This window comes from Salvelinus alpinus, chromosome 21 (assembly GCF_045679555.1).
Source record: "Salvelinus alpinus chromosome 21, SLU_Salpinus.1, whole genome shotgun sequence".
NCBI lineage: Eukaryota > Metazoa > Chordata > Actinopteri > Salmoniformes > Salmonidae > Salvelinus > Salvelinus alpinus.
This window is the reverse complement of record NC_092106.1, coordinates 31,791,686-31,807,837: the sequence shown is the minus strand read 5'-3', so window position 1 is coordinate 31,807,837 and position 16,152 is coordinate 31,791,686. Positions and strand designations below refer to the sequence as shown.

The 16,152-nt window shown below is 44.0% G+C and overlaps 1 protein-coding gene and 1 long non-coding RNA gene across 5 annotated transcripts in view; both read right to left on the bottom strand.

The window, feature by feature from the left end:
- Positions 1–971: 971 nt before the first annotated feature.
- On the bottom strand, positions 972–4,519 carry LOC139548239 (uncharacterized). Its single transcript, XR_011669680.1, has 2 exons — positions 3,992–4,519; positions 972–3,953 (listed from the first exon to the last, which is right to left on the bottom strand). It is a non-coding gene; the product is annotated as an uncharacterized lncRNA (long non-coding RNA).
- Positions 4,520–5,400: 881 nt separating this feature from the next.
- LOC139548237 (protein FAM168A-like) overlaps positions 5,401–16,152 on the bottom strand; it is a 63,772-nt gene continuing 53,020 nt past the window's right edge. For 2 of the 4 annotated variants that reach the window (XM_071357777.1, XM_071357780.1), the window contains 5 exons: positions 8,427–8,617; positions 8,169–8,213; positions 7,893–8,073; positions 7,484–7,615; positions 5,401–7,353 (listed from right to left, as the gene is read on the bottom strand). In XM_071357777.1, coding sequence (XP_071213878.1) covers positions 7,500–7,615; positions 7,893–8,073; positions 8,169–8,213; positions 8,427–8,617 — 533 coding nt within the window. In that variant the 3' untranslated portion in view covers positions 5,401–7,353; positions 7,484–7,499. Of the gene's footprint in view, positions 7,390–7,483; positions 7,616–7,892; positions 8,074–8,168; positions 8,214–8,426; positions 8,618–16,152 lie in introns of all 4 variants that reach the window. The other 2 variants (XM_071357778.1, XM_071357779.1) reach the window with 2 other exon arrangements.

Sequence of the window (16,152 nt, the reverse complement as noted above, 5' to 3'; positions counted from 1 at the left end):
TCCTCCATCAGTCTGGGCTCTCAGCTTCACTCCTCCATCAGTCTGGGCTCTCAGCTTCACTCCATCAGTCTGGGCTCTCAGCTTCATCCCATCAGTCTGGGCTCTCAACTTCACTCCTACATCAGTCTGGGCTCTCAGCTTCACTCCATCAGTCTGGGCTCTCAGTTTCACTCCATCAGTCTGGGCTCTCAGTTTCATCCCATCAGTCTGGGCTCTCAGCTTCATCCCATCAGTCTGGCTCTCAGCTTCACTCCTCCATCAGTCTGGGCTCTCAACTTCACTCCTACATCAGTCTGGGCTCTCAGCTTCACTCCATCAGTCTGGGCTCTCAGTTTCACTCCATCAGTCTGGGCTCTCAGTTTCATCCCATCAGTCTGGGCTCTCAGCTTCATCCCATCAGTCTGGGCTCTCAGCTTCACTCCTCCATCAGTCTGGGTTGCAGCTTCACTCCTCCATCAGTCTGGGGATGATGACAGCACTGACACAGGCCCCTGGGGTTCAGCAGGGCCTGATCATCTTGTCCTAATCTAGGCGCTTGTCATATCCCATCTGGACTACTGCAACTCTCTGTTGGCTGGGCTCACTGCTTGTGCCATCAGAGTGTGTGTGTTTGCATAGGGAGTGGTGTGTACTGCTAGAAGTGATAGACCGACGTCTTTCTCAATAGGTTACGCCCACAGACGCAGACACACGTTCACGGTCTGTAGGAAGAGCAGCAAGACCTCTACCATGTGTGCAATTGGACCTTAATGAAATCTGTAGGCTTAACCCATCACTATAGTCAGAGGCTGCGAACGCACCCACCTACCACTACTAATACTTAAAAGTAGTTCTAATGTAACCACACCTTACAGTACCCAGCCACTCCTCTGTCCACCCATCACTACTGGCTGTGTTAGTCATACCCCTGCTTCTAGTACACACCCACTTCTCCTATATTTAATGGAAGGAAAAACTTGACAACGACAGAATTCCTTTTATAGGAATATTTTAATAGTTATTCAATGTTCTACATCTTACAGTACGTATTATACAATAACAAACTTGGCTTAGTTATGGTACGAAGATCACTAACTGATCTTCAAAAAATAAAAACAAGAAAATGAACAAAAACATAAAAAAAGAAATTAAAAACAGATTTAAAAACAGATTTACACTTCATATCACAAGCCTGACATGGGTCCGCAACACTGGACCAATAGCTAACATACAATTCAGTTCACGCAACGTTGAGAAAACGTTGTGCCATGGTTTGCCACAACGGTATGGTAATGTTACCATTGTTTGTGCAAACTGGGTACAAAACTTCAAGGGGGTTGTTCCGAAACTCGCTCCAGGGATAAAAGTATTTTGGAAGACGAGGAATTTCCACTTTTTGCATCACATTTAGTGTTCAAATTATTATTTTAGAAATCTCCAACAAGTGAAATAAAAAGCTGCAGAACATTGAGGAAAAAACACAAAAATAAGTGCACTATTCCTCCAATAGTAGTGTTTTAATTTGAGGAAACTGCTAAGACATGAAAACTGCTAAGACATGAAACTTGCTAAGACATGACCACAGAGGCAAAAGAAAGAGAGAAAAAGAGAAGTGGGGAGAGGTGGATGTTTGAGTGGCTATTTAAACATACAAACACCATTTTGATTTGACATAGTTGTGAAGAAATGAAGAGCAAAATACACAAAAACATCAACAACAAATAATCTTTTAACATCTTTGAAGGCTCTTTAACTTCTTTCACATTTTTTAAAAACGTATTCAGAGATGGAATGATACAAAAGGTGAAGGACTCATAAGTTGATAGCGTACGAGTAAAAATACCTTCAAATATATCCTCCTTTGAGCTCTGCAGTTAAGTGTTAATCAGGGCTGGGGTCAATTTCATGTCCACTCAGAATGAGTTGAAATTCAGTTCCCTTCCTGAAACGACAGCGTTGAAATGGAACTGACACGCACCCTATTCATGACATCACTTCCATCCAAAACACAGGCATGCAAACAAGTGTCGGCGAGAAAGTCAGAAACAAGCCCCCTCAGAGTGTGTGTGGGATAGCGGACCCTCAGACTTGTGCTCTATGTATGAATAATAAACACCAAATTGCAGTTATACCTTAAATAACACTTATGGTAAAAAGCGCTCAACTTTACACGGCTCAGGAAGTCCAACATATTCTGTTTCCTATTTTAGGCTGAGGTGTAAAATACTGGAAGGAATTCCTTTGCCCGTTCCAAAATTATCCCGTTTTTAGTTGCTCTTAAAGCATCAGATGGGTTTAAGCAACATGGTAATAGCTCCACCTACAGTAGCCTTCTGGAAGGTTCAGTAGAGTTGAACAACCATCTTGCTTCAACACATCCAGACGTCTCAGATCAACATGACGTGTGGAGGTAGAGGTTGATGTCAGACTGGGCACCAGACTGGTAGGTTACTGACCCCACATCCAGAGCCCAACCTCTGATAGGATTAGATTGTATTACATGAGACAGTCCTGCTTACTGTCATCTACATGGTTCCAGTCTGCCATTACACTTCTCATGACCCGTGTCATCACTTTATCTCTGTTATGAAGAGGTACCAACGCTTAAAGGAGGTGAGAGAGGGAGAGAAGAAGGGGGGGGGTGAAGAGACACAGAGAGGGAGAGAAGAGAAAGCTGGAAAACAGAAGCACAGACAGACAGACAGACAGACAGACAGACAGACAGACAGACAGACAGACAGACGAGGAGAGAGCTGGAACACACAGAGAGAGAGAGAGAGAGAGAGGAAAGAGCTGGAACACAGAGCCACAGAGAGAGCTGGAACACAGAGAGAGAGAGAGGGGAAAGAGCTGGAACACAGAGCCACAGAGAGCTGGAACACAGAGAGAGGAAAGAGCTGGAACACAGAGCCACAGAGAGAGCTGGAACACAGAGAGAGAGAGAGGGGAAAGAGCTGGAACACAGAGCCACAGAGAGCTGGAACACAGAGAGAGGAAAGAGCTGGAACACAGAGCCACAGAGAGAGCTGGAACACAGAGAGAGAGAGAGGGGAAAGAGCTGGAACACAGAGCCACAGAGAGCTGGAACACAGAGAGAGAGAGAGGGGAAAGAGCTGGAACACAGAGAGAGAGCGAGGGGAAAGAGCTGGAACACAGAGCCACAGAGAGCTGGAACACAGAGAGAGAGAGGAAAGAGCTGGAACACAGAGCCACAGAGAGAGCTGGAACACAGAGAGAGAGGAAAGAGCTGGAACACAGAGGCACAGAGAGAGTAAAATTGAGGAAGAGAGAGAGAATCAGACAAGCTCCAACCCGATGGCAGGATGTGGAGGTCATTAGTAACTAATTATTACACTTGAATTGAGGAACAGATTTTCAGACAGATCATGTTTGGAATAAACAAGTTACTACAATACACCACCACAGAGTGATAGACAGAAATCAGACATTACTCTCCCCTGCTTCCTTCACACCCCCTGGTTTTAGATTCTAAAGGTGGTGGATATCTTCATGTTAATTCAAGCCTGCTTTGCAGTAACACACAACCACTCAGTGTATAAATAGACTGCATGGTGATGCATGAAGCTCCATGCTACACCTGAATATGAACCATCCTTATGCTCAAAAGACCACGGAAGGAAAAACACGCCATCTTTTTCTTAACCTCAATGTGAAACAACAATGAAACAGTGGATGTTTAAATAAATGCTCAGGAACAATAAGCCATTTTCTTTTGTTGATATTTATACTAACTAGTACAAACATTATCAGGACTAAGGAACTCTTACTGAACGCTCGATATCTATTGGTTAGTTTTCTTAAATGACAGTTGAAACTGCCTCTCTCTGTTTCACTACAAAGCCTAGCTACCTGGTACCTAGTAGAAATTATTGTTGTCAGGTTTTTTTAATTTATTATTGTGCAACGCTTCCTCGTGAGATTATTACAATAACTCTGATATGTACTGCTGCCAACTACAGTAACAGTGAACTCTGATATGTACTGCTGCCACCACAGACTATAGTAACAGTGAACTCTGATATGTACTGCTGCTACCACAGAATACAGTAACAGTGAACTCTGATATGTACTGCTGACACCTCAGAATACAGTAACAGTGAACTCTGATATGTACTGCTGACACCTCAGAATACAGTAACAGTGAACTCTGATATGTACTGCTGACACCTCAGAATACAGTAACAGTGATTCAAATGGATTGAGTCTGGATACACAGCCCATAATCCAGATTTAAGGATTACCAGAATAAGAATTTTAAAATGATTTTAATTCTAAATGACTATAAAATAATTACTGTGCGGTAACCGTATAACGAGGCATTTTATCTTATTATTGCAATTAACGTCTTGATCTACTTTGATACACTGTAAATGCTTTGTAATGACCCGTGCCCCACAGATTCTAACTGTGATTCATACTTATCTATTAAAACCCTGAAACATGGCATACACACTGTTCCCTGCTGCGCTCTTCTCTCCCCCTCCTGACCTCCCACTCTCCCTCCTGACCTCCCACTCCCCCTCCTGACCTCCCACTCCCCCTCCTGACCCACCACTCCCCCTCCTGACCCCCCACTCTCCCTCCTGACCCACCACTCTCCCTCCTGACCCCCCACTCTCCCTCCTGACCCCCCACTCTCCCTCCTGACCCACCACTCTCCCTCCTGACCCCCCACTCCCCCTCCTGACCCACCACTCCCCCTCCTGACCCCCCACTCTCCCTCCTGACCCCCCACTCTCCCTCCTGACCCACCACTCTCCCTCCTGACCCACCACTCTCCCTCCTGACCCACCACTCCTCCTCCTGACCCCCCACTCTCCCTCCTGACCCACCACTCTCCCTCCTGACCCACCACTCTCCCTCCTGACCCACCACTCTCCCTCCTGACCCACCACTCCCCCTCCTGACCCCCCACTCTCCCTCCTGACCCCCCACTCTCCCTCCTGACCCCCCACTCTCCCTCCTGACCCACCACTCCTCCTCCTGACCCACCACTCCTCCTCCTGACCCACCACTCTCCCTCCTGACCCACCACTCTCCCTCCTGACCCCCCACTCTCCCTCCCTCCTGACCCACCACTCCTCCTCCTGACCCACCACTCCTCCTCCTGACCCACCACTCTCCCTCCTGACCCCCCACTCTCCCTCCTGACCCACCACTCCTCCTCATGACCCACCACTCCTCCTCCTGACCCCCCACTCTCCCTCCTGACCCACCACTCCCTCCTGACCCACCACTCCTCCTCCTGACCCACCACTCTCCCTCCTGACCCACCACTCTCCCTCCTGACCCCCCTCCTCTGCCACGTCACCATGCCAAGTGCTTCCATATCCCTTTAACTCCTAAACATGTTCCTCAATAAGCAATCAGTCCGAGTGGTGGTCTAATGTATTGTGTGTGTGTGTGTGTGTGTGTGTGTGTGTGAGAGAGAGAGAGAGAGCATATGTATAGGTGTGTGTTTAACTGTGTTGGCACACGTTTGAATCCATGTTTGATTATTTGATTGACATTAAGTGATCCTGCTTTAAGTATGACTTTGTATGTATGTATGTATGTATGTATGTATGTATGTATTTATGTGTGTGTGTATATGTATGTATGTATGTATGTGGGTGACTGTGTGCATGACCACACATCCTGTACACACAGCTATATAAATATATTCACATTTTATAATTTATCGGTTTAAGCTAAATGACAAATGGCCTCTATATTGAGATGAATTCAGTAACTGGTAAGTACTGTGACCTTGTGATGCTGCATACCATGTCTTTACAGCCACACAGCAGATCTAGTCGTTACAGATCTAGTCAGACATCGGATCTAGACGTTACAGATCTAGTCAGATAGCGGATCTAGTCAGACAGTGGATCTAGACGTTACAGATCTAGTCAGACAGCGGATCTAGTCAGATAGTGGATCTAGTCAGATAGTGGATCTAGACGTTACAGATCTAGTCAGACAGCGGATCTAGTCAGATAGCGGATCTAGTCAGACAGCGGATCTAGACGTTACAGATCTAGTCAGACAGCGGATCTAGTCAGATAGTGGATCTAGACGTTACAGATCTAGTCAGACAGCGGATCTAGTCAGATAGCGGATCTAGTCAGACAGCGGATCTAGACGTTACAGATCTAGTCAGATAGCGGATCTAGTCAGACAGTGGATCTAGAGGTTACAGATCTAGTCAGATAGTGGATCTAGTCAGACAGTGGATCTAGACGTTACAGATCTAGTCAGATAGCGGATCTAGTCAGACAGTGGATCTAGACGTTACAGATCTAGTCAGATAGTGGATCTAGTCAGACAGTGGATCTAGACGTTACAGATCTAGTCAGATAGTGGATCTAGTCAGACAGTGGATCTAGACATTACAGATCTAGTCAGATAGTGGATCTAGTCAGACAGTGGATCTAGACGTTACAGATCTAGTCAGATAGCGGATCTAGTCAGACAGTGGATCTAGACGTTACAGATCTAGTCAGATAGCGGATCTAGTCAGACAGTGGATCTAGACGTTACAGATCTAGTCAGATAGCGGATCTAGTCAGACAGTGGATCTAGACGTTACAGATCTAGTCAGACAGCGGATCTAGTCAGATAGTGGATCTAGTCAGACAGTGGATCTAGACGTTACAGATCTAGTCAGATAGCGGATCTAGTCAGACAGCGGATCTGGTCAGACAGCGGATCTAGTCAGACAGTGGATCTAGATGTTGCGGATCTAGTCAGACAGCGGATCTAGTTGTTACAGATCTATGTAAGAAACAGCTAGAAGCTGGAAGATGAAGATCAGAAGGAGAACAGAGGTGAACAAAGAGAAAAACAAGAGGTATGCTGTTCCAAGACAGTGCTTTGTTGGAAAGGAAAATTAAGGGATTAAAACAAATAGAAATGAATGAAATCAAAACCCTGTGCTGACATCTAATCGTTAGAAAATTTGGCAGCATAAATTGATGATGAAGGTGGTGGAGGAAGTGTTCAGTACATTCCCACCATTGGATCTGGAACACACCAACAGAACACGGACCACAAGCAGAGCAACAGACACCCATGATTGGTCAATCACTCTGGAGTTCCAATAACAATGGAAAAATTGAAATGATGATAAAAAAATAAATAAAAATGAAATAAATAAAACAAACAATGTAATGCAATGACATATTGGCAAATCAAAGAAGAAAATAATCGTTGTGTAAAAAAAATAAAAAAGCAGCTTTTATAAAACACTACAGAATGCAGCAAGTGTCCGTTGCTCTTTAGTTTTGTTGTTGCAGACAGATGTGAGGTTGCCATGGTGACCATAAGAAGCCCGTGTAAGACTGGAGTAGTTGCATACGTTGGACTCCAGATCTGAAACGACAGAGACAGACACAGAGAAACAGAGATCTGAAATGACAGAGATAGACGCAGAGAAAGAGTGAGAAGACATTGGATTGATTGAGATTGGACTGTGGACATTTGGAATTATGAGATGACATACCTCTCGGGGGCGGTGTCTACCAGTGGGGAGGGACATAGCTGTAACCAGGTGTGCCCTGGGGCCGGTACTGTGGCATGGTGACGTGTTGGTGAGCACCCAGCTGAGCGTGCTGAGGCGTGGTCAACAGGGTTCCTACAGGACGACACACGCATCAGCAGCCTAACATGTCATGTTGTCACTATTGTTTTGACCGTAACATTAGGGTCTATATGACGCAGACCAAACTAATACAACTTACACCAAAAACACATAGCAGCAACACAATCATTTTAGCATAAGAATAATCAATTTTGCATAGGAAATTAAATAGAGTAATTGAAAAAAAGGTGTTTAATATGAAAATATATTTAATGTTCACGTGATGTCAACATGATGTAGCCACATCAGCTTCCTCAGTCACCCGTCCTACCTGCACTCATAGCCATGGTGGTCCCGGCAACCATCCCCATGGCAGCCATTCCGTTGTTTCTAGGGGCTTGGACCGGGGCGGGGTAGAGGGCTGAGGGCATGCTGTTTGGCTGAACCACTGTGGTGTGGTGGATTACATGTGGCTGAGGCTGAGCAGCATACACAGGCTGGGTGTAATACGCCTACAGACACAGAGACAGAGGTTAGAGTGTGTCTGTGTTAGTGTGTGTCTGTGTGTGTTGATGTGTGTGTGCATGTGAGTAGTGTGTTGATTTACATAGGGCTGGGCCGCATACACTGGCTGGCCATAATACGCTGCTGCCTACAGGGAGACAGAGAGAGAGGTTAGGGTGTGTATGTGCTTATCAGTACATAAAGGTTCTACTGAGGGTAGACGTTGAGGGAGTAGGGTGTGTGTGTATGCTGAGGTTAGGATTGTATATAGGTGTGTGTGTGTGTTTGTATAAAAGCTGCTGAGGGTAGGAGTAGGGTGTGTGTGTGTGTGTGTGTGTGTGTGAAGGGTATGTGTGCTTACCTGTGCATATAAGTTCTGCAGGTTCTGCATGCTCTGCAGGTTCTGCATGCTCTGCATGCTCTGCTGGGGGTAGGCACTTCTGATGGGGTACATGGCTGTCTGGTAAGGGTTGGGGGAGGGGGAGTAGGGTGGGGGGGCTCCGTTCGTCTGGGTGGGGGGCACTTTATATGGAGTACCCGCTGTAGTGTATCCTACACACACACACACACACACACACACACACACACACACACACACACACACACACACACACACACACACACACACACACACACACACACACACACACACACAGAGAGAGAGATAAAACAGATTCAGCGGCCAAGACGTGTATAAGAGTAACACATCCTTCCTCTCAGTCCTAATGTAGTACCTCAGCAGTGTTCAACAACAATAGTGACACAAATATTTGTGAAACACCTATTTTTCAGTGGCAATTGACAAGACTTTAACTGACTAAATAGACCCAGAAAAACTAAACTAAATGAAAATGATTTCAGTTGACTAAAACGAGACAAAATCATCTCTGTGACAAAAATCAGACTACTAAATGGACTGGACAAGAGGTTTTGGAGAGATTGAGAGCTTTTCAGAAATTACCCATAATATTACCCATAATGACCCATAATATTACCCATAATGACCCATAATAACCCACTGGCTCTATGTTTTGTTTAGTTTTGTTCTATGGTCCATTTCATGAAGCATATTGTGGTCCGCTCTAACACCAGGCCACTTGAGGACCGGACCATTAACCATATGTTCAGGATACACCTTGTTCAGTCATGTTACCTCATTAGCTAGCTATAGCTAACAACCTGCATTCAGCAGGATGCAACGTTCTGGAACGTTCAGATAGACATATGGTATGTAGAACAAACATGCTTCTGACATGTTGAATAAGGAATAAGGTTAGGTCTATTATCAGAATTTCTATCATCAAATATGTTGGTAGGACAAGGCTATGCATGTTTGTGCACATGGAAGTCAGTGATTTATGTTTACTATAGTTTAATGAGGCAATACAAATCTGATGTGACTAAAATGAAAGGGCATTTAGTTGACTAAAATGGCCCACTGTTTTTGTCATTTTGAAAATAACTAGACTAAATCATTATTCAAATGACAAAACATGTGACTAAGACTTGATAATTTAGTCAAAATGACGACAACTAGAGTAAATAAAACAATAGTGCCAAAATGAACACTGCAATAGAATGCAATCCAGTCAGAGTATGACTAGTCAATGTCTCCTCCTAGTGGTAGAGCCTCATCACTACACTCTCCTAGTGGTAGAGCCTCATCACTACAGTCTCCTAGTGGTAGAGTCTCATCATTACAGTTTCCTAGTGGTAGAGCCTCGTCACTACAGTCTCCTAGTGGTAGAGCCTCATCACTACAGTTTCCTCCTAGTCTCATCACTACAGTCTCATCCTAGTGGTGGAGCCTCATCATTAGTCTCCTAGTGGTAAAGCCTCATCACTACAGTCTCCTAGTGGTAGAGCCTCATCATTAGTCTCCTAGTGGTAGAGCCTCATCATTACAGTCTCCTAGTGGTAGAGCCTCATCACTACAGTCGCCTAGTGGTAAAGCCTCATCACTACAGTCTCCTCTTAGTGGTAGATCCTCATCACTACAGTCTCCTAGTGGTAGAGCCTCATCACTACATTCTGCTAGCGGTGGAGCCTCATCACTACAGTCTCCTAGTGGTAGAGCCTCATCACTACAGTCTCCTAGTGGTAGAGCCTCATCACTACAGTCTCCTAGTGGTAGAGACTCATCACTACAGTCTCCTAGTGGTAGAGCTTCATCACTACAGTCTCCTAGTGGTAGAGCCTCATCACTACAGTCGCCTAGTGGTAAAGCCTCATCACTACAGTCTCCTAGTGGTAGAGCCTCATCACTACAGTCTCCTAGTGGTAGAGCCTCATCATTACAGTCGCCTAGTGGTAAAGCCTCATCACTACAGTCTCCTCTTAGTGGTAGATCCTCATCACTACAGTCTCCTAGTGGTAAAGCCTCATCACTACAGTCTCCTCTTAGTGGTAGATCCTCATCACTACGGTCTCCTCATAGCGGTGGAGCCTCGTCATTACAGTCTCCTAGTTGTAAAGCCACTTCATTACAATCTCCTAGTGGTAGAGCCTCATCACGACAGTCTCCTCCTAGTGGTGGAGCCTCATCACTACAGTCTCCTAGTGGTAGAGCCTCATCACTACAGTCTCCTAGTGGTAGAGCCTCATCACTACAGTCTCCTAGTGGTAGAGCCTCATCACTACAGTTTCCTCCTAGTCTCATCACTACAGTCTCCTCCTAGTGGTAAAGCCTCATCCCTACAGTCTCCTAGTGTTAGAGCCTCATCACTACAGTCTCCTAGTGGTAGAGCCTCATCACTACAGTCTCCTAGTGGTAGAGCCTCATCACTACAGTCTCCTAGTGGTAGAGCCTCATCACTACAGTTTCCTCCTAGTCTCATCACTACAGTCTCCTCCTAGTGGTAAAGCCTCATCCCTACAGTCTCCTAGTGTTAGAGCCTCATCACTACAGTCTCCTAGTGGTAGAGCCTCATCACTAGTCTCCTCCTAGTGAAAGTCACCTAGTAAAATACTACTTGAGTAAAAGTCAAAACGTTTTTGGTTTTAAATATACTTAAGTAAGTATCAAAAGTTAAAGTAAACATATAAACCAATTTTCTTTTCTTTTTTATTGACGGACAGTCAGGGGGCACATTCCAACACTCAGACATAATTTACAAACGAAGCATTTGTGTTTAGTGAGTGTCAGAGCAGAGGCAGTAGGGATGATCAGGGGTGTTCTCATGATCAGTGTGTGAATCGGACCGTTTTCCTGTCAAAATGTAACGAGTACTTTTGGGTGTCAGGGAAAATGTATGGAGTAAAAAGTACACTAGTTTCTTCAGGAATGTAGTGAAGTAAAATTTGGCAAAAATATAAATACTAAAGTACATATACTCCAAAAAACTACTTAAGTAGTACTTTAATGTATTTTTACACCACTGAGTATAGGCATTAGACAGGCATCTAAAATATTGCTTCCCCCTGTCCAGTGTTTTCAGATTAGAACAGGGAAAGGAAATGAAGCCACTGACATGATTTAGATCCACCACATAATTTACACAATATCTTATTAGCTACTTATATTGCTTCATGCTACATACATTAAACTATTAGGCTATATATAGAGGGTTATTGTGATGTGCCCATGGTTATCCTAGGACTGCTCTATAGACCTCTTTCTGTGTTTGCAAACAGTGCCGTACGAGGCCGATGCGCGCAAGTTGGAGGGAGTTCTTATAGAACGGCAGCAACAAAAGCCTCTATTTACATGTTGCTTTTCAGTGCATTTCGCACTACTTTTGGATTATAATTGTATTTTAAGGCTCGTATGAATGTCCTGCTTAATTTAATGTTTGTGTCATCATCGCAAATCAACTGCATTATACTCTAAAAACACTTCAAACACTTCAAGTAAAATGGATCTTTGGCTAGCTTTTGTTACAGCCTATATCAATCAGCGTTAGCATTCTAGCTAACAACTGCTGCATCCTTAATAATAATTTAGAAAAGATCACAACCAAATATAATCTTCAAGCAAATATAATCTTTAAGCAAGAAACAAAACATAATTGTAAGTGTTCGAGAACCCAAGAAAGTTATTTTGTTTTGAAGTAGTAGCACATACATTTAGGCTATGGGCGCAGACGGCGATGGCTTCTTACTGCCGCCATGAGTCGCACGCATCTATGCATGACGTCAGTGTGTCGTGTGCTGGAAAAGCGTATCTTTGTGTAGTACTCTGCTAGAACCACCAGGGGGAAGCTGACTCCTCTATACCAGGGGTCTCCGACCTTTCCTAGCATGAGAGCTACTTTAAAATAATGAAACATGTTGCGAACTCATTTGAGCTTTCAAATAGGCACATTATTCTCTTCTCTTCTGGGTCCTTAGCGTACAAGAGAAAGTAGTGCAGTGTTTTCTGTCAATATACCTGTTCAAATAATGGTTCATAAACAACTCCAAGGGGGTCCTATAAAATCAGACTTTTATATATTCCCAAATTATGTTGTTTTCTCAGTTTTACATTTCCTGGTTTTAGAACGTTTTTATATTTCACTCTCAAAATTACAATTGTTTACAGAGAAAATATGCAATTGGATGTTCTGAGTCCATGTCAATGCTTAAATAAAAGGAACACGTTTAGATTTGAGTGTAATTCCCCTTTAATTGCTCATCTAAGGAGTGAGGAATGTGCCGGACTAGCGATGGTTCAGTACTGCTGCTGCTCATTTCATGGCAAAGTTTACAAATAACAAATAATAGATAAATGATAAACACTGAACAAAAATATAAACGCAACATGTAAAGTGTTGGTCCCATGTTTCAGTAGCTGAAATAAAAGATTCCAGAAATGTTCCATACCCACAAAAAGTTTATTTCTCAAATTTTTGTGCACAAATTTGTTTCCTTCCCTGTTAGTGAGCATTTCTCCTTTGCCAAGATAATCCATCCACCTGACAGGTGTGGTATATCAAGAAGCTGATTAAACAGCATGATCATTACACAGGTTCACCTTGTGCTGGGGACAATTAAAGGCCACTAAAATGTGCAGTTTTGTCACAACACAATGCCACAGATGTCTCAAGTTGAGGGAGCGTGACTGCAGGAATGCCCACGAGAGCTGTTGCCAGACAATTGAAGGTTAATTTCTCTACCATAAGCCGCTGCCAATGTTGTTTTAGAGAATTTGGCAGTATGCCCAACTGGCCTCAAACCGCAGACCACGTGTATGGCGTCGTGTGGGCGAGCGGTTTGCTGATGTCAACGTTGTGAACAGAGTGCCCCATGGTGGCGTGGGAGTTATGGTATGGGCAGGCATAAACTATGGACAACGAACACAAATTGCATTTTATTGATGGCAATTTGAATGCACAGAGATATGGTGATGAGATCCTGAGGCCCATTGTCGTGCCATTCATCCGCCGCCATCACCTCATGTTTCAGCATGATAATGCACGGCCCCATGTCACAAGTATCTGTACACAATTCCAGGAAACTGAAAATGTCACAGTTTTTCCATGGCCTGCATACTCACCAGACATGTCACCCATTGAGCACGTTTGGGATGCTCCGAATTGACGTGTACGACAGCGTGTTCCAGTTGCCGCCATTGAAGAGGAGTGGGACAACATTCCACAGGCCACAATCCCTATCTTTTTATAAGGTATCTGTGACCAACAGATGCATATCTGTATTCCCAGTTATGTGAAATCCATAGATTAGAGACTAATGCATTTATTTAAATTGACTGATTTCCTTATATGAACTGTGACTCAGTAAAATCTTTGTAATTGTTGCATGTTGCGTTTACATTTTTGTTCAGTACACTTATTATATACTTCTGCCAGGTAAGCCTACTTTGCAGTTAACATTTAATTGAGAAGGTTTTGGGGAAAGTATTTCTGTCAACCTACATCAACTGGCTACAGACAGACTGATACACAAACGTGTTTAAGACAGACAGACAGGGGCAATATTTATGGAAATTAATTGGCAGATTTTGAGTAAAGTATTTTTTTTTAAAGCAAATAGCGGCTAACCGGGGGTGGGATAAAGTCAATGTTGTGTTGATTAGATAAAAGCTGGAAGCTTGCATTGCCTGATACTTGTGAGGTTTGATTGACAGTTTGCAGTGGAAAACATAAAAAATTGCATGTACTTTCAGAATTATTTGGTGAGCTACTCATATGTGGGATGCGAGCTACTGGTGGTTACCGATTGACCTGTTGGGGACCCCTGCTCTATACGTTGGTGTAGTACTCTATTAGAACCACCAGGGGGCAGCTGACTTGTGTAGTACTTTGTGTAGTAATCTGTTAGAACCACCAGGGGGCAGCTGAAGCTCATGCTGCGCTGCTCAGAGGATTATAGAACACAAAGCCAAGGACACAGGAACAAAGAGAGCGAGAGATGCTGAGGAGCTCCACCGTGCATCACCATCAGCCAGCTCTGAATGGCAATTACACAAGCATCAGTGTGCAGCCGATATCAGTCTGTGTTATTGTGTCCAGTCTGAAGGACATAGGTGAATGAATATTATGTGGACAATATAATAATCAATATATTGCCCTCTAAATATGACTTGAGGGGGGGTAATGTTGCCCTCTAAATATGACTTGAGGGGGGGTAAGGCTATTCAGAACGTTGAATTCTAGTGCTGTAGAAGAAAACATGGCGTCCTCAAGTAACCCACCAGAGAATCACTAGGGCCGGAAGGTGGAGATGAGACGAGGTTGTTAGCTACAGATTCCGGGAAAAGAAAATGAAAAGCCACTTGTAGCTCCGACGCAATCATTTATTCGCCAACGTTTCAACAGCAAGCTGTCTTCTCCAGAGAGGCTTTAGATTTCTTCAAAACAATGGAACATCCTTCACCAAACCTGAACTCTACACACACACACACAATCACCTGAACTCTACACACACACACAATCACCTGAACTCTACACACACACACAATCACCTGAACTCCACACACACAATCACCTGAACTCTACACATACACACAATCACCTGAACTCTACACACACACACACAATCACCTGAACTCCACACACACACACACACACACACACACACACAATCACCTGAACTCTACACACACACACACACACACACAATCACCTGAACTCTACACATACACACAATCACCTGAACTCCACACACACACACAATCACCTGAACTCTACACACACACACACACAATCACCTGAACTCTACACATACACACAATCACCTGAACTCCACACACACACACAATCACCTGAACTCTACACACACACACACACAATCACCTGAACTCTACACACACACACACACAATCACCTGAACTCTACACATACACACAATCACCTGAACTCTACACATACACACAATCACCTGAACTCTACACACACACACAATCACCTGAACTCTACACATACACACAATCACCTGAACTCTACACACACACACAATCACCTGAACTCCACACACACACACACACACACAATCACCTGAACTCCACACACACACACACACACACAATCACCTGAACTCCACACACACACACACACAATCACCTGAACTCTACACACACACACACACAATCACCTGAACTCTACACATACACACAACCACCTGAACTCTACACATACACACAACCACCTGAACTCTACACACACACACAATCACCTGAACTCTACACACACACACACACAATCACCTGAACTCTACACATACACACAATCACCTGAACTCCACACACACACACAATCACCTGAACTCTACACATACACACAATCACCTGAACTCTACACACACACACAATCACCTGAACTCTACACACAATCACCTGAACTCTACACACACACACAATCACCTGAACTCTACACATACACACAATAACCTGAACTCTACACACACACACAATCACCTGAACTCTACACATACACACAATAACCTGAACTCTACACACACACACAATCACCTGAACTCCACACACACACAATCACCTGAACTCTACACATACACACAATAACCTGAACTCTACACACACACACAATCACCTGAACTCTACACACACACACACAATCACCTGAACTCTACACATACACACACACAATCACCTGAACTCTACACATACACACACACAATCACCTGAACTCTAC